The sequence below is a fragment of the Colletotrichum chrysophilum genome, assembly GCF_026319265.1.
Source record: "Colletotrichum chrysophilum strain AFK26 chromosome Unknown scaffold_49, whole genome shotgun sequence".
In the NCBI taxonomy this organism is placed as follows: Eukaryota; Fungi; Ascomycota; class Sordariomycetes; order Glomerellales; family Glomerellaceae; genus Colletotrichum; species Colletotrichum chrysophilum.
In genome coordinates, this window is record NW_026517336.1 from 37120 (window position 1) to 62868 (window position 25749).

The 25749-nt window shown below is 50.4% G+C and overlaps 7 protein-coding genes across 7 annotated transcripts; 4 read left to right on the top strand and 3 right to left on the bottom strand.

Annotated features, from left to right (window-relative positions):
- Positions 1-722: 722 nt before the first annotated feature.
- COL26b_006544 (uncharacterized protein) lies at positions 723-1508 on the top strand (the record flags this gene model as incomplete). The annotated part of the gene is made up of 2 exons (XM_053179360.1): positions 723-1127; positions 1257-1508. The coding sequence occupies 2 exons, from the start codon at positions 723-725 to the stop codon at positions 1506-1508; spliced, it is 657 nt and encodes a 218-aa protein (XP_053036638.1).
- A 1602-nt stretch (positions 1509-3110) lies between these two features.
- COL26b_006545 (uncharacterized protein) lies at positions 3111-3682 on the bottom strand (the record flags this gene model as incomplete). The annotated part of the gene is made up of 2 exons (XM_053179361.1): positions 3111-3271; positions 3391-3682. The coding sequence occupies 2 exons, from the start codon at positions 3680-3682 to the stop codon at positions 3111-3113; spliced, it is 453 nt and encodes a 150-aa protein (XP_053036639.1).
- Positions 3683-5019: 1337 nt separating this feature from the next.
- COL26b_006546 (uncharacterized protein) lies at positions 5020-6017 on the top strand (the record flags this gene model as incomplete). Its single annotated transcript, XM_053179362.1, has 2 exons — positions 5020-5745; positions 5799-6017. The coding sequence occupies 2 exons, from the start codon at positions 5020-5022 to the stop codon at positions 6015-6017; spliced, it is 945 nt and encodes a 314-aa protein (XP_053036640.1).
- Positions 6018-6041: 24 nt separating this feature from the next.
- On the bottom strand, positions 6042-7488 carry COL26b_006547 (uncharacterized protein; the record flags this gene model as incomplete). The annotated part of the gene is made up of 4 exons (XM_053179363.1): positions 6042-6332; positions 6530-6591; positions 6670-7047; positions 7098-7488. The coding sequence occupies 4 exons, from the start codon at positions 7486-7488 to the stop codon at positions 6042-6044; spliced, it is 1122 nt and encodes a 373-aa protein (XP_053036641.1).
- Positions 7489-13725: 6237 nt separating this feature from the next.
- Positions 13726-14291, top strand: COL26b_006548 (uncharacterized protein; the record flags this gene model as incomplete). The annotated part of the gene is made up of 2 exons (XM_053179364.1): positions 13726-13974; positions 14283-14291. The coding sequence occupies 2 exons, from the start codon at positions 13726-13728 to the stop codon at positions 14289-14291; spliced, it is 258 nt and encodes an 85-aa protein (XP_053036642.1).
- Positions 14292-15073: 782 nt separating this feature from the next.
- COL26b_006549 (uncharacterized protein) lies at positions 15074-16372 on the top strand (the record flags this gene model as incomplete). Its single annotated transcript, XM_053179365.1, has 3 exons — positions 15074-15344; positions 15401-16044; positions 16109-16372. 3 exons carry the CDS (start codon positions 15074-15076, stop codon positions 16370-16372), a joined length of 1179 nt encoding a protein of 392 aa, XP_053036643.1.
- Positions 16373-16598: 226 nt separating this feature from the next.
- COL26b_006550 (uncharacterized protein) lies at positions 16599-17543 on the bottom strand (the record flags this gene model as incomplete). The annotated part of the gene is made up of 1 exon (XM_053179366.1): positions 16599-17543. One exon carries the CDS (start codon positions 17541-17543, stop codon positions 16599-16601), a length of 945 nt encoding a protein of 314 aa, XP_053036644.1.
- Positions 17544-25749: the final 8206 nt, after the last annotated feature.

Genomic DNA, 25749 nt, shown 5'->3' on the forward strand with positions numbered 1-25749 from the left:
CCCTGGAAAAAAGGGCTAGGTGGTTGCATTTATTCAATTACCAGCTACTCTTATGCAATATAGAGACACGACTAGTTTTAAAACGCGAGAAGGGGTATGTCTTCGTCTCAACAGAGCTTAGAGCCTTCGTGCCAAAACAAGCTCAATTCTTCTCAATGCCGCGAACTAAGTTTCACCATTTCAGCCACCGGCACCCAGGAACCGTAGTATGCCGTTGTCACTGGATCGTGGAAAAAAATGCTTGTTTCTCGTACATCGGGTGTTTGTCGCAACTCTGGGAAAGGCGAAATCTGCCTCAATCCCCCTCAGAGTTCTGGTAGTGCTCCAAAGTGTGTGGCGTTGTGCCGCTAACACTGGTCATCTGCTCCCTGGGCAACGATGCTAAGGAGCCGTTTTACCGGCAACGGCAAGCTCCATTTTCTCTTCAAACAGCCGTCTTTCAGGGACTGGCCTCACATAGTGGGAAAGCATGATACTATTTCCCAAATTTGCTCAATGATGCTGTGCAGCCTTTACGACATCCTTGGCCGACTATTTATCACCAAGCAGCACCCTCCATCTTTGCATGACATCCGACAGTACAAATCTTTTGTTTCTTGATTCAAAGTTTCGTTTTAATCGCAGTATCGTTTTCACTGAGGCTGGTTCTCACTATCTTTACATAATACTCAGTCGCCTACACATCATTCTCCTTCCGGCGTACGTACGTCCGTTAATACAACATGGCATCAATTCGATCGATCGCTGCTACAGCTCTGCTGCTGGTGTCGGCGGCTCAAGCACACTTCAAGCTCAACTCTCCGCCCACAATTGGCTTCAGCGATGATAACGAGGGCTCCGCTCCTTGCGGAAGCTTCACTCCAGACTTCACCAAGGACAACGTGACAGATTTCCACGTCAGCGGCGAGGCCATCTCGTTATTGCTTGCGCACCCTCAGGCCAACTGGCTGTTCCGTGGTACACTGGACCAGACGGCTGCTTCGAACTGGAAGCAGCTGTTCCCTATCGTACAGCAGAAGGGACTGGGCGACTTTTGCGAACCTTCCGTAACTGCACCTGCAAGCTGGGTCGGCAAGAAGGGCGTCTTGAGTGTTGTCGCCGACGGACCAGACGGTTTGCTCTACCAAGTAAGTGACATCATCTCAGCACGATACCTTTGTTGTTTGCAGGTCAAGTTAGACATCTAAGTCTCCATGCTTCCCTGCTCATTTCCCCTACATCTTGTCTCTGGACAACTACTAATGCATATAATCTAGTGCTCCGCCGTAAACTTCGTCGAGGGTACAGGCACCCAACCCGCGAGCTGCAAGAACGCAACCTCCGTCTCCGCTTCCTTCGCAACGGACTCCAAGCTGACTGCGTTGGTGGCGAATGGGACCGGTAGCGCAACCCAGCCATCGACATCAAACAGCGCTAACAGCGGCGCTCCTGCCAAAGGTGCTGCTATATCTGTGGGTGGCCTCATGGTTCTGGCGGGCGCGGTCATCGTTGGGTCCGCGATGCAGTGATGGAAAGAGGCAAACACGACCAAGGTCAAAAACTGTTATCATGCACATTTGACTAGTTTTATTTTCGTTCTCCAAAATACAGTGCGTCTTGCACGTCGTTCCATGGTCGTCATTAGTAACCGAGGCATTAGCTATCTCGCTTGCTCCTCCGTAACACATGCGCCTTGGCTTATATTTACCTTGAGCCTTCGGTTATCACTACCCGGACTGAGGCCTGCTGTTTCTCTGACACATTCGTTCGACTTCGTGCAATCAGCAAAGAAGAGCCCAAGCCGTTCGAGGCCTGCTCAGACCAGCCAGCCCTGCAAGCCTAGACAGCCTAGCGATGGAGAAGACACATGACCTGCAAGAACGACAAGTAGCATTGGATAGCAGGGCCAGTCAGAAACAGGTGCTTGAACGGCACCGATAATCCTTCCCTATCGCCCTCGAGGTTTGCTTCTTAGCGTTCGGCCAGCTTACGTACAATCCGATAGCCGTCTCTCAAACGCGCAACGCTGTTGCTTTTGAGATATCGAACTCAATCACTATCATCGGATACTCGTTCCGGAGATTTGACCCACATCACCCCGGACATCCCCTTGTAATCGTCGATGTAACGTGCCCGAGATATGCAATGCAGATACGGCGTCATCTTTCTTGTCTCTGGAAATGGCATTCATATTCCCTTCAATCTGAGCCTTGGAAAGCTTCCATAAATGGTAGCCTTGTCTGGTCAGGTTTGACAGAACACCGATGTCCCAATATTCAGACCTTTGCAGCATTCCATCTCGAGCGCTCTCCAAGCTAGTCTGCATCGCCAAGAAAATCAAGCGATAGTGACAGTCATAGAAATCTTTATACCAGTCGATTTGGACAGCTGCGAGTTTTGCAAATACCCACCGACTTTTGCTCACAATGCAGACGTCTCAGATATCCGACATGCAGGCCTCCGAGAAATCAGACCAGGAGAAGCAGTTGTCTCCCGTGCGCACCGCTGAATCTGTTCATCAGGGTCAGATCACATCCGATGAACAGGGGCAAGGGGACTTACACCGAGATTTCAGTCCACGGCATATTCACGTACGTTCTATCGAACTGTATACACATCTCCTTCGCTGCTAGGTCTAACGCATGGCCATAGATAATATCCCTAGGCTCCAGCGTGGGCAGCGGGCTTTTCATCGCGACTGGCAAGGCGTTAGCAACCGGTGGCCCCGGCACTATGTTCCTGGCTTACTTGATTGTATGCACTGGAGTTTGGTCCAATCTCCAAAGCCTGGGTGAAATGACCATCGCTTTCCCTGTTTCTGGTAGCTTTGTCAACTATGCCGGTCGATGGGTTGATCCTGCTCTGGCCTTTGGTGCAGGTTTTGCCGAATGGCTCGGTAAGTCTAGGTCCCAATCTTCATATTCATTATCTCCTTCGTTGTATGTCCTTCCCACTAACTGCGAAACAGGTTGGATCGCGGTATTCGCAGCTGAGGCTGAATTCTTCGTCGTTTTAATTGAGTACTGGACGACTGCAGTACCACACGCAGCTTTGAGTTAGTCATTCTCTCTCTCATTGTATCTTAACCGATTTCAAACTAATCAACGCGTGAACAAACAGTCTCGATCTTTCTATGCATCTGTCTCGTCGTCTTCTTCCTCCCAAACAAGTTCTTCGCTTGGCTTCAATCCATTGGATCGCTTGTCAAGATCATTCTTTTCGTCTTCGTTATTTTCCTCTCTCTTGCCTTGATCGCTGGCGCCGGCCTCACCGGATCTGTCAAAGACGGAAGCTATTGGCGCGAAGGAAAGTCATTCCAGAACGGATTCATGGTAACCATTCGACATTCACGTTTAGCGGATCGTCTTGGCGACTAACATATGTGATCCTAGGGCTTTGCGAGTTGCGCACTTCTAGCTATCTGGGCAGTTGGGGACCAAGTCTTCATTGGCGTCATGGGAGGAGAGGCCAGCTCGCCAAGATACTCGATGGCCCACGCGTCGACTCTGGTTCCAATCCGTGTCAGCTTCATGTATCTGGTTTGCGTGATCTTTATCGGCATCATAGTCCCATCAGATGACCCCCTTCTCCTTGGCGGATCCGGCTCGGCAGCATCGCCTTTCGTTATCGCAACACGGAACTCGGGCCTGGCGGGAATTCCAGACTTCATCAACGTCTGCATGATCATTGGCATATTGGCCATTGCATTGGAGTCGATATACCTTCCCTCTCGCATCATCCGTACCATGGCTTTTCAAGGTCTGCTTCCAGAGGTTCTGGCGAAGTGCGATGACAAAGGCCGTCCTAGATGGGCTCTTTTCATCAGCGCAGTCGTGGGTGTTATCTTGAGCTATCTCAGCTTGAGCAGTAAGATCCCTCATTCGTTGATTCACCGGCGAGATAGACTAACGTTAGGTGAAGGTGGTGGAACTACGGCGTTGAATTGGTTCATTTCGATCACAAGCGCCTCATTTTTCAGCAACTGGGCTATCATTGCCTTCACGAACTTGAGGTTTCATGCTGCTTTGCGAGCACAGAATGACAAGATTTTCAGCCAAAACTTTGCTTGGAAGTCTATTGCCTGGCCGTTTGCACCCATCTGGGGTCTTATTATATCCTCAATGCTTATGGTCTGTCTGGTTTATGCGGCTGTTAACCCTTCGGTGAGTAATTCAGGTTGAAGTCACCAGGGCTCTCAAGCTCCGTACCCATTCGTATCTGATGTTTCTTTTGCAGAACGCTTTCTCGGCTGAGAACTTTTTCGAGTACATGATCGGCCTTCTGATGATTGTGGGTGCTACGATTGGCTACAAGCTCGTTAGGCGCTCGCGTTGGGTCGATCCAGCAGAAGCTGACTTGGTAACTGGAAGGCATATTCTGAGAGACGAAGAAATTCAATTTCTCAACGAATACTACAGTAGACCTTTGTGGAGGAGGGTGATGACTTACCTATCATTGGTTTGAGAGAAGAACATGTTGTTCAATATGTGGAAGGGCCGTTTATGACTCCAAAGTCTACCATTTCATTCTTCTGGCTTTGTTGCCAAGTTACCATTCAAATGTATAAGACGCATTATGACAGACGTACCCGTGATTCAGTCCATTCATTGTGCAAAATGAAGTATGCCGACACCGGTGTGATCGGCGACGTTGGCGCATAGACTCCTCGGACGCCGAGTCGCGCTACGGCATCTCCATCCGGGCGGCGCTGTCATCTGTTCGGCTGTGGGGGCCACGAACCCCAGGAGCCAAGCAACGTCCGCTTCCATATGAACTCATGCCTGGCTATCAACACCCGGCAATACATGCGGGGAAGGGAGAAGGATTTCGCAGGAAATTAGGTCTGATAAGACACCCTAGTGGTCGTCGCTGAAACCTGCTAGTTTTGAGAATACTTCTGTAGGTATGCACTACCGGCTGTAACCCCGCGGCATCGGATGCGTATCCCGATGTGAACGTTGATAACGTAGCTTGACTGCCCAGGACTGCCTCATATGGGCTACCATAGTGGCTAATCATAGTTCTTTGCATCTGGGCACCATGTCCGAGGATAAACAGACTGTCGTTATCGCCGGTGCCGGTGATCTCGCGCAGTATCTCGCCGAGGAGTTCAAAGTCGACAACACGCACGATGTGCTTCTCATATCCCGAAAGGAACGCGAATTCTTCACCAAATTAGGTGTCACTACTCATGAAATAAATGAGTACTCTGCCGACAGCGTCTTGGCTGTTCTTGAAAAAGTGAACGCCACCGTGCTCATTTCGACCCTGCACACCGACGATCCGGCGCTCTACACGTCATTGCACAAGGCACTGCTACTGGCCTGCAAGGCTTCCAAGACATGCAAGCGGTTTATACCCAGCGAGTTCTTAGGAAATTTGCGCAAGTTTGACAACATCCCACGCGGAATCGCTCGCGCGCGGAGAGCTTTCCGCTCGAAGTTACTGAACGAGTCTGAGATCAAGTGGACTCTTGTTAACCTTGGATGGCTAGCGGATTACTTTGTTCAGCAGCCTGATGGATCAAGAAGCTACATTAGCCCCTTCCCTCAAGGATGGCCGATCAACATGGAGGAAGGAACCGTTCGAGTGATCGGTACTGGGGATGAACCGGTGTGCTGGACAGCGGCACGAGATGTAGCGAAGGCAGTTGTGAAGCTCGTATCTCACGACGAGTGGCCTGATCATGTCTATGTATTCGGAGAGATCGGATCATGGAACCAAGCAATCGAGAAGGTCGAGCGCTACTATGGAGTTACATTAACTGTTGGTCGGTCCTGTTTCCCGTACGAATATAGATAGACTGACTTTGTGAACAGCGAACACACGTCACCCAAGACGACATATCCCGAGACTTGGCTAATGAGTCAGTGGTCGAAAAGTGGTACAGGGCTACCATTGACGAGTGGTCACTAGCTGGTGCAACTGCTGTGCCTCTGGAAGAAGCACTTCATCAGCGCGAGAGATACTTTGGGGAGGTCAAGTTCAGAGATATCAACGAACTATTACGTAGCTCGGAACGTATGCAGATCATTTGAGCAATAGTAATAACATGAGACAGTCTATGCCCTCACCTCCTCAAGCTGATCCAACTGAATGTTGCCTTGCTTCGAATCTACGCGAGCTTCCAAGGCATGCTGGCCCGGTTGGACTGTTCTTCCACCAGTCGAGTAAACTCCGCCCGTGACACCACCTTTCGTGAACAGGAGCGGGATATCTTCCAGCTCGAGTCCTTTGGTCTCTGGGTAGAAGAAGTAGACCATGGGTATGAACAGAATGTTTAGAACGGCGAAGATGATGAACGTTCTCCACTCAATGTTTGCTTGTAAATTCTCGTCAGTCCGCTTCAAATACTGGAGAATAGTCAAACCCACCGAAGGAAATAGGGGTAATCTTCACTACAGCAAATACGGCCATCCAGTTCCAGCCAGAAGCAATTGCCTGCATTTTGGAGCGTACCCGGGTGGTCGAAAGTTCAGACGGGTAAAACCACGGGACCTAAAATCGTTCAGTCTTTATGCATGCGCTTCCAACAGGTTTCCGTACTTACAGGAAGCCATCCAACGCCGTAGAAGAGCTGGAATAGGAAGATGAAGGCAACTGCTCCAGATGCTGCTCCACTGGAGCCCCTGGTCAACAGTATTGTAACCATGACAAAACCATGATTCGAGCAGAATATTGTTGACGGACCTGGCAGGTAGTAGTTGATCATGTTGGAGCCACTGAATTGTTGGCCAAGTTGCACGGAGATGGTAAGGATCAGCCGGCGAAGGTTTTGTTGAGAACCCCATGAGAAGAGCTCTCTGAAACGGAACGGACCGTCGCGTTTCTCCTCCTCAAGCCCGGACTGGATATCCAGCAAGACTCTTTCAACGGCTTCGTCATCCCGAGGTTTGTCTAAAATAGCAGCGATAACGTCTCTGCCTTCCTCATATCGGTCGCGTGCAACAAGCCATCGAGGTGTCTCAGGAAGTCCGACGATCTGGAGAACAATGAAGACGGCGAAGAACGCTTGGAAGGCTAGCGGGAATCGCCATTGGAAAGAAGATTCGTAGAAACTGGTACCATCTTGTGCATGAAGTCAGCATCTGATCCACGGTCAAGGCAGGGTCGCTCACAATCAGTCCAGTATGCAATGACAACCCCCAGGATTGTCACCGTCCCTTGAAGTGTCAGGAGAGCGCCACGAATGCTGGCTGGAGCGCACTCGCTAAGATATACGGGTGCTGTTGATGAGTTCATGCCGTTGCCAATACCGGTGATGATGCGACCAGCAAGTAGAGTGGCGAGGTTCTCCGACGCTCCCAAGAGAATCGAACCAATGATCATTATTGTGGCTCCGGACATGAGCATACTCCGCCGACCAAGTCTTTCGCCGATGAAGTAGGAGATAATTGAGCCTACGACACATCCAATGTTGTACAGAGAGGTGATATTGCCTTGCATATCAGGATCCGGATTGTTGAAGTCCCGGGCGAATCGATTTTCGGCACCGATGATACCAGACATGACACCTAGATGAGGGCGAGACTTAGCATCAATCTGGTGCGTTAGGAGGATCGCGCATGATGAACTAACCCTGGTCGTATCCCAGCAGCAGGAAGGCCTGGCAGGATGCCGCCGTGACTGCGAAGACAAGCTTCCTGCCTCGAAAATGATGTTTCCACGGCAAGCCCATAGCGAACAATAATGATGGTTATTATCAACAGTTATCTTCTGGTCAATAAAGCAAGATAATATTGGCCGAGCTTGACCATTGCGACATCAAACCGTTATCACAGAGACTGCCGTCGGCACTTATTAAAGAGCATGCTTCGCGCATAAATATACCGAAATTCCTATGCTTGTCAATCGAGCTGTCAAGAAGATCTACCCTTCCCCAGAAATCCGGGGCAAAGTTTCGGGCAGGGAAGGGGTAGTTGTCGCGTGGAGATGTACCGATCCGTCAACGTCATTGGTCTGTCACACCCTCCCCTCCTCACTACCGGCATGAGATCTCGAATGGAGTAGAATCCGTCGTCTTGGCTCCCAACCCACGAACATGGTTTTAATGATGATTTGATAATCTCAAGCAGCCAGATTGGTCATTAATACAACGCGTCTTCTAGGTGTTCCTCGGTGGCGGGTTGCTCGGTGCTCGGGACAATTGGAACCTTTTAGAGGTTCAAGTCTTGGCTTCTCCACGTGGTCGCCGGCTTCTTCTGAAACAACATCTAGTGTCAACCGTTCGAGCCGGTCAAGTCCCTCCTCCCTCTGGTGTAATGCCAAATTAACGATGTCCTTCAAGAGATTCGATGATGGCGTAGATTCCTATTCTTGCCAGCGGTCCTATGACGTGTAAACACGACGTGCCGGCATGGCTATTATTCACACTGCGCAGAAAGATGGTGACTCTCTCAACACAATTGGCCCTCACCGCCGGTCTCATGTTTCAACGCAGTTTTCAAAAACGAAGCATCGTTTGGTTAAACAGAAGCCCAGTCCAAGGTGTTGGACCCCTATGGTTGCAATTGGTGTGCGGGGTTGACGCGTCGGGAAGGGTTCGGCGGCCGCATCCGATTATCTTGCATGATATGTGTCTACCCCATCCAACCGTTCGTTCCACATTGCTATGACGGTAAAGATTACATTTGACTTCCTATCCTCAATTTACTAGGAGTAGATTGCACCACTTATTTAAAAGGCTTCGCATCTCGAACTTCACTAGTCTTAACATTACCAACATATTGTCAGGCGTTTTTGGTGCATGAGACTATTGAAATGGCTGCAACGACAAACATCGTGGTCCTCGGGTACGATTATTTCTTTATTCTCATCTCTCAAGATCAGAGGAGTTAACTTTGACAGCGCTGGAGTGTCAGGTCTCACAACCGCCCTGCTCTTGTCTAAGAATAAGGCCAACTCTGTCACGATCGTAGCGAAGCACATGCCAGGAGACTATGACATCGAGTATGCGTCACCTTGGGCGGGAGCAACCTTCCAACCGTAAGTAAAATCCACTCAACATTGGCGTGAAAAGAAATGACGAATGGTTTCAGTATGTCTGAAGAAGAAGACAGCAGATGGGAGCGCCGTACTTGGCCAGAGCTGTCACGTCTGGCATCTTCTGTCCCTGAAGCTGGTATTCATTTTCAAAGTAAGTCATTGTCTTTTATAACTCTAAGATACTTAGTACTGGGCTAGTCATTCCATTCATATCGTGATGCTCATGTCAACTAGGAACTCACATCTACCGCCGGAACAAAGACTTTGAAGGCGAAGATGTGCCGTTTGGGCCACTTTTCTCTCCAAACTCATGGCTTCGCAATCTGTTCTCGGACTACCGCGACCTAAAATACGAGGAACTTCCCAATGGAGTAGATTCTGGGTTTGAGTACACAGGTGTTTGCATTAACACATCTCTTTATCTGCCCTGGCTAGTTGGCCAATGCAGAGCTCAGAATGTAGTCCTCAAGCGTGGCGCAGTCTCTCATATTGACGACCTAAAGACGATGCACCACAGCGGAAAGCCTGCCGACGTCCTCGTCAATGCTTCCGGTCTTCAGGCTCGTGATTTAGGGGGCGTTATGGATAGATCACTTGTCCCAATCAGAGGCCAGACTGTCCTGGTGCAGAATGAAGCAGGACCTCTCTACAACATATCGGGAACGGATGACGGAGATGCCGAAATCTCGTATTTGATGATGCGCGCATCTGGAGGAGGTACTGTGTTGGGCGGCACTTACGACAAGGGAAACTGGAGCCCGGAGCCTGACACGAACATCGCCAAGCGGATCATCAAGCGTTGTGTGGCGTTGTCTCCTCAGCTTGCGAATGGAAAGGGGGTAGAAGGTGTCGAAATCATAAGACACGGAGTTGGATTGCGGCCCTGGAGAAAGGGCGGTGTCCGACTGGAGACGGATTTCAATTTGTCAACAAAGGAAACTCTAGTGGTCCACAACTATGGACATGCTGGCTGGGGATACCAAGGCTCTTATGGTTGCGCTGAGTACGTGGTTGAGCTTGTCGAAGGTTTCCAAAAGGATAGAAACGTCGTTGATAAGGCAAAACTTTGAAGGTTCTTGCATTTATTAAGCTCTGCAATAGTCGAGCGAAGCATCATACCTTAGGCCGGATATTTGAGACCGCCTAATTTTTTTGTGCTGTGTTGACTACTTTTCCTGTCGTTATTCTACTTTATCGTCGTACTTCAATCGTCGTCGTCGCTTCTATAGTTGTCATCGCTTCTGTTATCGCCGTCGTTTATACCGTCGTCGTCGTCCTCGCTAATACTATCGTCTCGGACAGGTGTGATTAAATACACAGGAAATATAGCCGCGCAGACACAGGCAAAATAGGCGGTCTCGGTTATTAGGCAGCATTATTCCACCTAAGGCGTGATCACGCGGAAAGACAAATGTTTAGAACGGCTCCACATACAATTGTATGAAGGGTTCCAGTTTGCACCATTCACAAGTAAGAACATAATGGTTTGGGTTGTATTTGGTGAAGTCAAGTCTACTCCGAATTTTGCAAGACGCCTCAAAGCCTTGGGAAGATAAAACTTCAATCTACGATTTCCCCTGCCCGCTTCTAACCCAATCGCTGACTCCCTTGGTTGCGCTCGCCTCTGGTAGAGACATCTAGAAGTTACAGCAATGAAACTTCCCATCCGACTGTGTGTGGCAGTCTTTGCTGAAGCATAGGCCCTTGCAGTTGGAGTACGTGTCAAAGCCTTGAGGCTGGCATGCCTTAGCAGCCTGGGGCGCGGCGCTGACGGCGGTTGCTGCAATGAGGCAGAAGATGACTTCGAAGAATCTCATGTTGGAGCTACACATGATGTTAGAGGATAGGACACTAACAGAAGCATCAGTTCCTGGAGATACTGACTTGGTGGTGCGTATGCGCGCGTAATGAGGTTTTCTTGATATTTGGCAAGAGCCGAAAGACTGATAGCTAGTTTGGAGGCTTTGGAGTTCCTGTAGTCGATGATCTGCATATAATTGGGGAGAGATATTCTGCCTATTTATATTTGGACTTCTTCCATATCAGCTGCAAACTTCGTGATATATAGTTTACCAAAGCGAGTCATTTCTCAAATTCTCCTATATCTGACAAGCTTTCTTACGTTCCATGGGTATAGGCTATTTTGAACCCGAAGCCATCGTGAAAGCTGAGTTCTAGCCCATGGTGTAGTTACAGGTGGGAGCCCAGCCAATAATTCAAACCTCCCGTCGGCTGTCATATACTTGACTTTGTGCTACGGCGGTGTGAAGAATGGGCCTCCCATGTATGATAAGTCGCCGCCGCTAAGTTATCCTGCGTCTTGCATGGCGGGGCCTCCGGGCGAGAAGCTTCCCTTTAGAAGTTAGGCGCCGGCTGGATAAAAGCGCGCCGAGCTGACAAGAACTGAGGTGTAGCCGGAGATAAAGACAAGCGTGTGTCTTCGGGTGTTATGAACTTTCAATCTCAGAATCGCCAAAGTTTCTGCATACAACTACCATTCAAGTACGCGTAATCAGACAACTTCTAGAACAGCAAAGAGTATTTCCTTCTAAAGTTTCCAGTTCTGTGACTAGTCATGAGTGCTTGGATGCCCATGGCCTTAAGGTTTGGGCAAGTAAGACGGCATGAGAACAATTTCCGAGGGAAACGTACGGAAGAGGATTACGAAATATCCGGTCCTTGCCAGTTCCGAGTCATTTCTCCTAGGGCGCAAGGGAATGCGACGAGCTCGCTAGGAGGCCGGCATGGCCGCGTAATTTATTTAAGCTCGGTCAGAAGTTCTCTCTGCCATCTGAATGCGGAGAACCCTTGAATCTCGAACGATTCCAGCAGACTGGTCAGAAAGCTTATTTTGACTTTCTACTCCTTTATCCAACCTCTAATAGACTATTTTTGAACCCGGTGGTGAATACATTCTACAATAAATTGTCACAACCAGATATTTACTCACGTATATATGTTGACAAGAACATGAAAGTCCCCGTGGGAACTGGTGGTGATGATTTACCGTGTGTACAGCTACGCCCGTAGGCTGTATCTCCCAACAGTCTATCAAATCTGCCGTGCATTCTCGGGCTACTCCATCTATTAGCGTGCTTCGGCTCTCATCCGCCGTAGTTCGAAGCTTATTTGATCGAGCTACTGTCCGGTCCGAGCAGGTCGTGATGGCCGGCATGGGTGTCACGGTGTCCCCAGCGCATCGAGCTAATGGAACCGCTACCCTACCACACTCTTCAACCTGGGTGACCATGAAATCTTGTCTGCAGAGACCCAGATTCAGTCTGAGGGGGTGGCTTAGATCTGAAGGGGCGAATGCATTGCCAACTTCGTCTCGAATTGAGCCCTCTCCTAGAACACCCGGTAGATGACGAGGACACAATACTTCGCGTTTCACCGTCCACAATCTGCTTGCTGCTCTGCTCTTTGTTCTACACAGCCATTACACAGCCCGGAATGCCAAACGTAAGACGGATCAACTTTCGTGCTTGTCTCCATTGTTGCCCATTCCTTCGTCGCGAACGGTCAAATGGGAATCGCAGTTAAGAGCCAGCGGTGGAACAGCCAGTTGTAGATTTCATGCGACATGCGAGGTAACCATCCTCCTTGATAACCGGCTGTGATACTTGGGTTGCAATCGTTTGCCAGTGCTTCATGGAACCTAAACGATTGACCGAACGCCTGCAGACTGCGTCTTGGCCTCGGTTCCTAGATTAGACTGTCACTCAACTATCCGACACCAACCTGGCGCAGACTCCCGAAGTGACAACTCGTCTATCAGATCAACGAGACTAAGTGTGACAACTCATGCAAGCAAGCGGCATGTTTGAACTGTTGGAGGATTTGGCCGACATACGGCCTGGTCAATCATACCGTCACGTCTTGTATTGACGACGGCATTGGAGTATCCGTATGTCAACCGTTTTTTTCAGATCGATAGACGCATTCCGAGGAGTTATTTCTCTGAAAAGGACTGCCGTTCCCGCTTGTACAAATACTTAAGACTGTCTTCCCATCTTTGTTTTTGTTTTGGTGGGTCTGTGAATGCAATGGCCGAAGATAAATCTGAAGAGCCTCCAATACATCAGCCTTCTTCTCCGTTCTGCTACACCTCTCTCTAGGACAGATGTTTGGTGCGGGAAGATGGACGGAGTGTTTATTGAACCGAATCTGACAACTACACATGGCACCCGTTAGTAGGGTGTGAGCACTACATCAAAGGCATCACCTTCCAGCTCTTGGCTGTTTTACTCAAAGGCTATGCCTCACTGGATTCTAATTCAGGTACGACGTGCGTGACAATAAGACGAAAGTCGCTTGCTTTATTCGCATGTATGAAGGCAAATACATCATACTGGGTCCATTGGTTACGTATGTTGCGATCTTCTTACTGGACGAAGCACCGACCGAAGTGCTCTTACTGGATTTACCTACTGTGTACACTCTTCAGGGTGGGCTATGAAACTTCCTCGACATGAAGGAAAATATGTGAGACAGGCTCCATGTTTGAAGATTGTATTTAGCAGTAGAAGTATTACAGATCTAAACAGCCTAGGTAAACACACGTATATAAAGAATCGCTATGTTCTTCGTAATTTAGCTCGAATCTGAGTCAACAGACAGGCAACATCTGAACATCACCGCAACTATAAAGAATAAGGCAAGCTACGATATTTACTAATTTTGAAACCCTGTTATTCTCCTATATACCTTGTCTGACTTATTTAGGGACCAGACCCAAGCAGCAGTACCCATCTACCAACCATGCGTTTCGCCACCTCCCTCATCATCTCCGTCCTCGCCATCACCGCACAAGGGGCCGTTTCAAATGACGATTCCATTGCCATGACCCCGCGCGAGGAACTCGTCGACCGGCAAAACCAGGTCTTCTCGCTCGACAAACGGGACTGTGTAAAGACCGGGTGCAAGTGCGACACCCGCGGCTACCAGCGAAGAGTCTGCGGGGCCTGCAAGCACCCTGACACTAAGAAGTACATCGTCACGAGAAAGAGGGTCAGAAACCACATATACGAGTGTTCGGCTGATGGCGAGTCTTGCTGTGACTATGGGGTTGCTGATGATTGTGGCAAAAAGGGGCAGAGATGCCTCTTTGTCTAGAGAGGTCTTCAACGCTTCCGGGGGAGGGGGGCTGAAGACAACAGGCAGTAGTGGACTATTTCGAAAGATTGTTTTACTTTTTTATTTAATTTCTCTGAAGCTACTAGTCACTCTCTAAGCTGGATTAGAATGCGTTATGCACAGGAGTCTTGCTATCCGGGCGGATACTTCTAGCTAACCGGGCGGATAACTACCTATATTAGGTCTTGTAGTTGATTTTATCTCGATTAACTTCTATTATTTCCATCGCTATTCCTATCCCTCTCTCTGTCCCTATTATTATCGTCGTCGTCGTCGCCGTTAGTGTCGTTATATTCACATCTACACCCGCCCGGTTAGTCAAAAGTATCCGCCCGGATAGCAAAACTCATGCACAGCTCAGCTATCAGTAGAGCCCATCCAAGGCAAGGATCAACGTTAGCAAAAATTGTGGATGGCATTTTATGTCTGCTTCTGCTGCCATTAGAATCCCCGGGGACATTATGTCCTAGTCAAATCATAGTAACATTAGTCTAGCAACACGTACATTCTCAAAATATCCTGAAAGAACATCGAAGACTCATCAAGCCAGGCAGAGTGGATCAGACAGCCAAAGACAGATGACCTAGAACCCATGCTTGGTTTTAATACACAGCACTTGGTTCCAAACTCATAAAGCCCCTCTTGTTCTTTTGGCGTAATAATGATTCTAGAGGGTTTTGACGCTTTGATGGTATGGCAATACCGAGCCACCTTGGGGAAGACGTTCCTCGATTTGTGGTAATGTCTGTCAGCAGGGGCCATGGCTCACTCGGGATCATGGTTGCGGCCTAAGAACGTCCACGTCTGAATTCATGACAGTGAACGCTCTAGTAAACAAAGATCTTTTCTCTTTTATCTTGATTTCACCCTCGTAGCTTCTACAAGACTCTCTTCCCTCAAACCTCGGACCTCTTCACTTGCTACCACTCATCCCCGACGATCTTAGGCTTGTCATCTCTGCCCATTGACACAGATGGCGGCTAGCAACCGTCAATCCCCCGAAGATGTGGGAATGGCCGACGCCCCAGAGAAGCCACCCGCCACGTCTGAAGAGCGCGAAAAGTTCATGGAGCAAAAGTTCGCCAGCGTGCTGCGCCAAGAGAAGCGCACGCTCCGGAGCTTCTACGATGCCCAGGAAAAGGGCGCCGCAAAGTGGCTCGTCAACAGAGGTGTCCAGGTTGTCTCGGCCTCCTGGTTCGAGTGGGAGGTTCACGTGAAGGTCTGGGCCAAACTTTCCGCTACAGGTTCGTCACGATCGCCTCCCATCTCCATTGTTTTGTACATCCTGACCGACGAACAGGACCGAAACAGACCCAGCAGACCGACGTCGGAGAGTTTCCATGGATATACGAAGAGCCCAGCATGGCTCCCGACGGCCCGACCGACGCCTCCCAGTTGTTCGCCGAACTCAGACTCGCAATCATCAGAGAGAACAGCCTGCCAGCCCTCACCCGCATCGAGAAGCGTCTTCCGTTGATGAACGAAGAGCCGGAGATGGCGCGCAACTTCAGGGGCGGAATGGACCTCGCACTCCGCCAGGTTATTTGGGACGATGTCTTCCTCGGCGAGCCTTGTGTGCCTGGCCATCCATTCGAGGTAGTCATCCCCTTCGCCGAGAAGCTCCGCACGCATGGAGTCCTCGATGCCGACGAGCTGCGAAAGCACCTCCCCGCCGCCGTTCACGGCCGAATCATCCGTCGCCTCAATCCCAGCGGACACTACGTCTCAGTCATCGTCTTCGGCCTCGCGCCCAACGCCTTCGATAACCCGATGAATCGCATGAACCTGGCTCTGAGCTACAACATGGCGCTCAACTGGGCCAGGAAGATCGTCGTCACCGGCACCAGCTGCCCTGTTTCCGACGCCTTCAAGAACTTCATGATCAGGCCCGTCCAGAAGGAAGGTGAAGGTGCTTCGCAGGTTGTTGGTCTAGCGGAGCAAAGGGTCTTCACTGATGAAGAGCTGAAGCGATGCGAGCACGCCCTCGCGCTCATGCCGTGGACCTCAGAACCATGCCGCTTACCGCGTGGGCCACTGGCTGCAGCAGCAAATCGCCCTCACCCCAGTCCAGGATCGCTACAAGCTTTTGCAAAAGTGGTGCCAGCAGAAGCACACCAATCTCGAGAACCTCACGCCGGTTGAGCTGAGAGATGCCTGCCGCCTTGCTTGGGAGAAGAAGATCTCGGAGTGGATGACGGAGCGGGAGATCACCAGCTGGTCATGGAACATGGAAACCTTCTACGCAAGACAGATTGCAGCCGTCGACTGCTAAGAAAGAATTCGAAGCTAGAAGAGGAAGATAAGCACCGTGACACAAAGTCCTGTGGGAGATTCTGGAAGGATCAGATGCGACAAAAGACAACAAGAGGGCTTTGTATTGATCATGTTCATACGCTTTGTATTTACTCCCATAGCACCCGTCTAATTACCTCCCAATCATGCTTTTTTTCCTTTTACATAATCCCGTCCGATCCAAGCGCCCCTCCAAAACCCCCGTTTCAGATGACGTTCTTCAGCGGCTGGCCGGCCAGGAACCGTCTCAAGTTGTACGCCGTCAGGGCCTCCGCACCCTGGGGCCGGCCGCCAGCAGCGTGCGGGGAAACGATAACGTTCGGCGCCTTCCACAGCCGGCTCGACTCGGGCAACGGCTCCGTGACAAACACATCCAGCGCGGCGCCGCCGACCTGGCCGGCCTCGAGCGCATCCACCAGCGCGTCCTCGTCGACGGAGGTGCCGCGGCCGACGTTGACGACCCACGCGTGCTTGGGCAGCAGCTTGAGGCGCTCGGCGTTGAGGGCGTTCTTGGTGGCGTCGGAGCCGGGCAGGATCATGACGAGGGCGTCGGTCTCGGGGAGCAGCTCGGCGAGCTTGTCCTCGCCGTAGACCTCGACGCCGTCGCGCACGCCCTGGCCGCGGGCGATGCCCTTGACCTGGGCGCCGAGGCCGCGGAGGTGCGGGGTGAGCGACTTAGCGATGTTGCCGAAGCCCCAGATGAGGACGCGGGCGTCGCGCAGGGTGGTGAAGGCGCCGGCGGGGCGGTCGGGCTGGGGCCCGCCGAGGTGGCCGGGCCACTTGTTCTGGAGCTGGTGGTCGCGCATCTCGTAGAAGCGGCGGGCGGCGTTGAGGAGGAGGCCGAGGGCGTGCTCGGCGACGGTGTGGTCGTGGAGGCCGGAGCCGGTGGTGACGGTGATCTTGGTGGCGTCGAAGCCGGCGTTGAGGACGTCGTTGGGGCCGGCGGCGAGGGACTGGATCCACTTGAGGTTTTTGAGGCGGCCAGCGGCGTCCTTGAGGTTGTCGGCGGAGTTGGTCCAGGTCACGAGGATCTCGGCGTCGGTGTGCTCCTCGGGGATGGCCGTCTTGACGTCGTACGGGACGAGCTTCACGGAGAAGCCCTCCAGGGACTCGATGTCGAGCTTGAGGGAAGTTGGGTAGAGAAGCTTCATGGCGGCGGTGGTATCTGGGGCTGGATCTAGAGATGATGTGAGTATTTGGCCCGGCTCAACTTGTGGTGTTGGCACATGGAGGGTTCGTACCTTGGGATGCGGGATTAGGGATCTGGTCAAAGCAAAAGGATCGTGAAACTGGAAAAGAAAACGCGCGTGGTGAAGAGACTTGGGTTGTATGGGGTTTTACCTACTCGGCTACAGATTGGCCGACCGACAGCGATGACGGAGGAACGGGATAGCCGCGATTTCGTCTAAAATAGCGTGCCGCTTCACCAGTGTTCCCTGCCATGGTTGGGGAATACACCACACTACCACCCTTTGGTGGCACAAAGTGGGGGGTAGTGCCCCTCCCCCTCACGACAAAAATGGCGGGGTTCTCTGGAAATGAGGGACGAACACCGACACTGCGATGCCCCGACTCGCCGCGAATTGCCGTCAAATACGTGGTGGCCCACGCTCTAGCGCACCCAAATCATCTCTGACTCGTCCAAACGAGCAAGGAAGGTTGAGAAGACATCGGAAGAAATTGCTCTATTGGTCAATGGATGAATAACCGGCACAAACACCGAGATGGTGTGCCACTTTCTGCCACTTTCCCGGATTTAAATCCGCGTCGGCAATGGAACCAACCTGTCTACACAGGTCCCCCAACCCCCATCCCATCGTTCCATGATGCATCAGACTTCTCCTCGTGACCGATCGGTGTGTGGTGATTCACCTTCGCCATCGGCTATCTACCGACTAGCCGTGCTAAGCTTCCGGGTATCGCATGCTCGCAAACGCATCGGCTCCGGCCAGCCGCACTGGATGAACCCGTCCAAGATACGGAGGTGCGGTTGGAGGAGTCCTGCGTGAGGGTTCTCGCTGCCTTTAATAGCCGCTGTTAGCTTCGCGAATGAAATTCATGCCTCTTGTATCGACCACCAATAGTCTCAAGGTTCTTTCGTAACCTTTGACGATCGAGATCGGTAACCGGTTGCCTCCCGTCGAAAGACTTTCGGATCGGGAAGAGGTTCGGCTCGGTACTCCTTGTGTGATTTCAAACCAATCTTATGATGCCGTGAGGAATTAATGACTAGTCGAAACTGCATTCAACGCCTGGTTGCTAAATGTCGATCTCGATGGCTGCAGTGTAATGACTCTTGGTCGAAGGATGTTCGTATGGCTTGAAATCTGGCGGAGGATTTCTAGTCCATAATTCCATAACAGATGTGTTGAGGATAGCCTTTCCGCGCCAAGTATGGGAATAGTTCAATATTTTTTTTGCGAAGGCCATCGTCTGTGATACCTCTCGGACATGCTGTGTGGGTTGTTCTGGAAGCACAGGTTGACTTGACCTGGAAAATGTCTTGGAGGCCTTTTGCAGACGAGTACTTGAACTTATCAGTCCTTGGAAGCATGTGTGATCTTATGTTTCCCTTCGCTATGATACATAGAGGAAGGTCTCCAGGGGCGAGGAAAGGCTTGACAGTGGACAAAAGCCGAGGTACTTGCCTCGTCCCGAAGTTTGCGACATTATCGGGTCAGAACAATGAATGTTTTTCGATTTCTTTTGGTGTTAGGTATTGAGGAGTCAGACTCGAGTGATGAAAGCAAGACTCAATGAGTAAAGAGAAAAGAGAGCCGATGAGGGGTTAGGAGGGCAAGGAATATTTATACCCGCTGAGCCCATGACACAGCAACACAGCAACACGGTGTGCATGCAAGTCTTCTTGGCTACCTCGAACAAAGTACATATTATGAATGGCATTCAACGTCTACTCAAGGCGAATTTTGCCATTGATTTTCAGGTCTTTGCAGGCGTTCGCCCACAACACAGTCTTCATCCAATGCAATATAGGACTATCCCATCAACCATGGCGGACTACGGCACTTCTCATCAGCCGATATCTTCAGTTTTCCCCTACTTCGCCTATACACAATAACGGTTACTTACTAGAGAATTCCGTCGATCTTTTCTGATTGGGAAAAGGTCCCTAGCCGACTAGCACTTCATGGGATACCACGTCCTAAAGGAGTAAATGGGCAAGGAAGGATCCGTTCTAGACTTCATGTGGATTCCTGAATCAGTAAAGATCACCTACCTGGGCTATTATTCGTTGAGCGCAGTGTGGGGGTTCTGCAGTAGTGTCAGGCCTTCTAAGTTGGTTCTCTTCATCCATAGTATAACGTACTTACTTCCTGTAATGAGGTTTCAAACCATGAGAAGCAGACTTCGATGAGCTACTACATGTCTCTTGCTGCTCTTGTGACCCGGATTGATCATCATCATCAGACTTTTAGAGGTCCATGGTATGTGACGTGGCTGCTGCCCCAGCTGTTGGAGCAAGGGTTGTGTTTGCTTCTCGCATGTTGGAAGCCAACGCAGAACCAACAAGCAACAGCTGAGACAACGGTTTTGGGCCAATCATGAACCAAAATAAGATTAGAAGGATCCGCAACTCAATTCCTATCCACGACATCTAATTTCTAGTTTTTTTGTCGTTTGTTTTCGCTGATAGCGTCGCATTCGCGATTCACGATGCATTCCCGCTGGGTGAGGCGTTCTTTCACGACAACACGCTTCCATTGATACCATTTTTTTTTTCACAATGAAATTCTTGACGCGTCATTCTGAACTTCTCTGAGACTTCTGATCTAATCATTTGGTCTTCTAATCTGCCGTAAATCGGTCTTCCGCGGTCGCGTCGCAACCATGGCCCTCTCGGTTACCCCTTTTCTCTCCGCGTCCACGACAGACGACGACACCACCACATTCGTCACCGCGACAGTTGTAAAGACCGCAGTCGTTCGGTTGAGTCGATCTACAATCGTCTTCACGCTCGGTACTGATTCTGATCTTTCCACTGCGCAGACGACTTCTGCAGAAACGACACGTGTGGATGCGACAACTTCTACGCCAACGGAAGCCACCACGACAACGACGACGACACCCGAACCCACCACAACGTACAGTTCCGCCCAATCCACAACTTCTGAGCCAAATTCAACGACATCGAACTTGCCCACCACTACCTCAAAAACTACATCTACTGGCATTCCCCTGGCGACGAGCATCGGGGTAGGCGTCGGCGTCGCTCTCGGCATCCTTTTGCTAGCATCCATAGGCTTCTTCATGTGGTACAGACGACGCAAACGCAGAAACAATATGCAAGCATCTGCGGTTGCCGAGACGGGACAAGCGGATGGGTTTCGGGCGGAGAAGGCAGGCATCAACGAGCTTGACGGGGCACATACGGAGAGATTCTGGGGACGCGCCGAGCTGCCGGCTGGTCACCGCTTATCGGAGCTAGATGCCGGGCCTGTGAGCTCATCCACGCTGAACGCCTTCGGCCGGAGATCGGAGATGGCAGCAGACAATACCCTGATGGCACGGGGGGGATGATGGGACACGATTTGTGGCGCGGTAATGAGAAAATAATACGTTGGATCCATACGAGTTTCTCGTCAACTCAATCAAGACTCATTTTCTGAGAACTCGAAAATTTAATATAGGTGTCACTTCCACCTACGTGAAATCCCGTAACAAACCATGAAGGTAGAAAGCTCCAAAGGGTCTTCGAGCATAAGCCCCGGCATCTGGGTTCAAGTCTCTGGGCCCACCTAGATACCCGGAGGTCACTCAACGATGTTTTCTTTCTTTCCTTTTCTTTCCAGCTGTTTCGAGGCCAAATTCCCAGGCACAAGAGGTCCATGAGAGTTTCTCCCAGCATCCGAGTTCTGACCATCAATATCCCCAAACTTTGACACATCCTTCAAAGTTGACGCCTCGGGTTCTCTGGGTATCAAAGCTCTGAGAACTTGCAGCCAAAGACCCTCCGGGCATGTGAACTCATTGATTCCCTTTATGTACCTCTCAAGTCGCCATGATAGATCAAGATGGACGGAAAATCTGTTCGTCCATTTATGCTAATGTGGTGGCTTATATGGCTTGAATTGACATGCCTATCCATAAAGTCTAAATCAACCTCATACAGAATCAAAGGCTCATAGAGGTGACATTATGACCACATCGTTCAATTCTTCTCAATATCATGATTAGGCAACAATCAGGGATACTACCTCAACAAGAATCGTTGTGGTGTTCCGTGGAAGCATGAATCACAATTACATAACATCTGTTCAGTTGAACATGACAAGTAGCTCTCCCAATTGTGTTGACACGACTGGCTCCATAGACTCGACGTTGCGAACTGACTTTCAGAGTCTACCAGTACCGAGTCCGTCTTCACCCTATGATGGATACACAAATTCACCATGACTTCTTAGACTGAACACTGGATGGCCGAGAGATATAACTTCATTCAAAAATTGATACTTTACATGATATTTCAGTCAAATCAGATCAATGAAACATGTTAGCCAGAGTTACGATCTGAATAACAATACCCCTCCAAGCAATGTCCGAACTTCAGTTTCAACACTCTATGGTGATGGCAACTTTGGGTTGGGGTTTTCAGAACCCGGCTTCTAAACAGTGGATGTCCGAAACGACCCTGAACTGGGCGACTCTGCCACGAATGACGGGCCACCTCCACCACTAAAGCTCGAGGCTTTGGCCCTCGGTACGAAACCTGAAGAGGTGGTTGACGAAGATGCACGTCAGCTTCAATCATAACCTGATTCGATCTCAGTTGCGGCCAAGCTCTTGAATGATTGGATTCCAAGGAAGTCGGCTCTTTCTGGGTACAACAGTCGGGCATCATGCTGCCGATCAAGAAACCAGATCATAGCGAGCCTGATGCACTACACCATCAACTCTTTAGCTCTTATTCCAGATGCAATATGCCCGTAATCATTCTGCTGCTCTTAAAGCTCTGCAAGTAGTCTTGAGGCTGAACTGCAATAAGACGGACTTATCCACGAGTTTCGCCGCCTTGCATTCATTGGCACACGTGGTACAGATGCAACGCAGCACTTCAACAACAGCCACTTTCTTGCACCTCTTCTGCCGACACATATACAATTACAATTACAAAATCCAGTAAATTTCTGCTTGCAACACCCTTTTGTCAACTCAGACCTATTCGTTTCGGCTGCGTTGAACATTTACCACACCGCTCATCAGGCTCTTGGATTGCATGTGGCTTCCGCTTGAAGACTACCGGTGTGGTTTCCCCTCATCTCAAGCACCAATGTTATGGTGATAAGCCATGCAGGTTCCCATCCCATCACATCACCCGACCTCACCTGACAATATCGGGTCGCCTGATAGCCTGCCTCCCGTTGCCTTAATCTCCTACGGGTGTTTTGAGTCTGCCTGCGAGAATGGCTTTCACTATCCACAAGAAGGGCTTGTCTTATTTGCACTAAAATGTCACCCTTATGTGTATCTGCTTCATTACGCTCACGGCTCGCAATCCTGTGCATTTTCTGGTGGACTTCCATTATTCCAACGCAACCATTCTAACAAGACTAGCTAATGCACAGTCTCAATTTTCGGGCTTAGGCCCATGACGAGTAGCTCAAGTGATTTCCTGCATGTGAGGCCACGTCAGGCTGGTGATCCATAGTTGCTGCTGAGGGGTTTTTGATATGAGAGCGCTGCTGCGCCACCTTGTCGTCGTATCATGCCTTTTTCTAGAAACCACAAGTTCACAGCTTCCAAGCCCTATTCGGCACACCAGATGATCTTATAACGATCTCGGTGAGGAAACAGCCACTCAAAGATTGATATGGCGGGCTGCCTGAAAATATTGCCCACCAACCTTGAACGAGAAAGTTTGACCACAATTCGATGGAAGACAATCATGGACGTTGTAAGCCGAGATCGCCTAGCACCAGCCATGGTTAGGTAGGCTGTCAGAAGGTTCCACTGGACCAACAGGCTGCTGCCTGAATGTCATGCAGCTATGCGGCAGCTCTGCAGCCTCAGAGCCACCCCCGCTCCCGGGTTCGAAGTTGGCGGAGCGTTACCCAATGAGATCGTGGTGTGCCAGGGATCCGCGGGATATGCAAACTGTTCCAATTGGGTCCGAACAGGATGCATCAACGTGCAGCAGCCTGAGAAGATAGACGTCCTCGCATTGGATGTGAGCGGCTGCCAAGGCATTCATATTCCTGCTTGTAGAGACCGGGGAATGAGACCGCTTTCCGGGATTAAAACTTGTTGTGTATGACAAACTCCCAAGGAATGGTTCTGCTGTTATTATATATGATGGCGTTGTTGTCTCAGTGTGACAATCGAGGTAAGAAGAGCAGGTAGGTTGGATCGGAGCCTTGTGTGCTTCTGATGCTCGCGCCACTGACCTGCATCCTCACTGTATTTAGCGACCGGGTGCTGCAGCTGCGGGCGCTGCATGGCGCTGGCTCTTGAATCTCTCGGCTTGATGAGCAGTCCTGTACCGTAGTCCGTTCCGGAAGTAAAACATATACTCCGCGGCCGAAGATCAGGAGAAAAACGTAATGCACATTTTAGATAGCAGCTCCATGTCCTCCAGTCATAAGGCCAGAAGATGGCGTGCTTCCTTCACCGAACGCATAGACATGTCGTTCTCGGTCGATCTTGCATCATTGGTTGCCTTGGAAGAAAGAAGGATGGCCCGCAGACCGGGAATGGATCTGGTGCGGGGGACTTTGATAGCGATGATGTGAGATGAAATGGAAAACCAAAGAGGGGCGGCTTCGTTCTCGGGCGTCGTAGCTGATGTGAGAGTATGAGCAAGCACTAACAGAGTGCTCAGATTGTTATTGAATCAAATGCCTGCGGATGTTACTTGTGGAACAGGCAGAAATACAGGCAACTCAAGCTAGTAGTAACCGATATGAGTTATAGGCGTCAACTACGAGAATTATACCGAAGTGAACTATGGACAATTTCGGAAACATTGACAGAGCGCGTGGGGTTTCGATCATGACCCAAGATGCTGGCTGCCTGCACAACAGGGCATCCAAAACAAAGGTACAAGCGCATGCCATCGCAACCAGCGTCTGAAAAATCCTTTAAGAGATTGGGCATGGAAGGCAACCATACTAATTTTAAGCGCTGCGGCTGCCTACCCCACGCTCCCTAATTGCGCCGCATGCGCTAAGGTAGGGAGCTGAAAGCCCTCGCCAGCCGTACCTGAACGCTCAAACCAGCGAACTCATCGCCCCCAAACGACGCCCCTAAAACACCAAAATACATAAACATAAACGGCTGACTTCTCAATGGTCTTTGTGGCTCAGACGAAAAGGGCCTCGATGCTCTTCCGTCATCATTCCTTTGCCCGGCAAAAGAACCGGGCGTTCAGTCCCCGCGAAGACTCTAGCTCGCTAACAAAAGAACACAGGAGGCTGGCCCACTCAGAGCCAAAAGAAGGCAACTACCTAGGCAACCAACCGTGCTGCCTCACCGAAAGTTAATTCCGCGACAAGGCGATAGAGACCCAGGTTTCATCGGTTCCATGCTTTAGTATATGCCTCCCCCTCGTGGGTTGTAAGGATTATCAATACGCTAGTCGAAATCCCATGTGGTCCCGGGCTCGGGGTGCCATTCTTCAACGGGCCGACTTAACTGTCGGTGTCCGGGTTCCGCCATCGGGACACACTTATCGACGACCACCAAGCAAGCTCAATTGGCTTCCACGTGAGAGAGATGGGGCTTGAAACCGCGAACTGCATGGAAAATTTTACTTGAGCCGGCCGAAAGTTGTTCGTTGCTCCTGCCTAGTGGCACCTTTGCAGGTTCTCGGGTTTCTCGGAGAGTGGAGCGGAAGGTGATGGCTGGACTGCGGCGCTGCACAGCCGAGGGTTACGATTCACGCCCCTTGAATCCACGAAGATTACGAATCCGATATGACATAGCCCGGTTGCCTTGAGGGAATTGAGTTTTCTTATGAGTTCCGGCAGGATGGCGACTGCAAAGACGTTGACCGTGGCTGAAGCTTGCGTACATTGTTCGGGACGCCATCGGAACGAACGATGGTTTGAAATCAATATTCCTACGTGAATGACACCCCGGTAGATTCGGTCAATGACTGGCTTATTTTTGGATCAAACTCTATAAGCCTCAATTCAAGAGAGAATTGTGATTTGAAATAATAGAAGAAATATTTGAAACCTACCTAGTACTTGCGATCAAACTTGAGATGAGAACCAAATTAAAGCTTACCACTTTGTCATTGATGGAGGTCACCTTTGTGAGATCTAGAAGCTTCGACGCTCGCTGGATTTTCTTACTGCTCTGTTATACTCTTTTACTGTGTTGCAAATCATCATCATC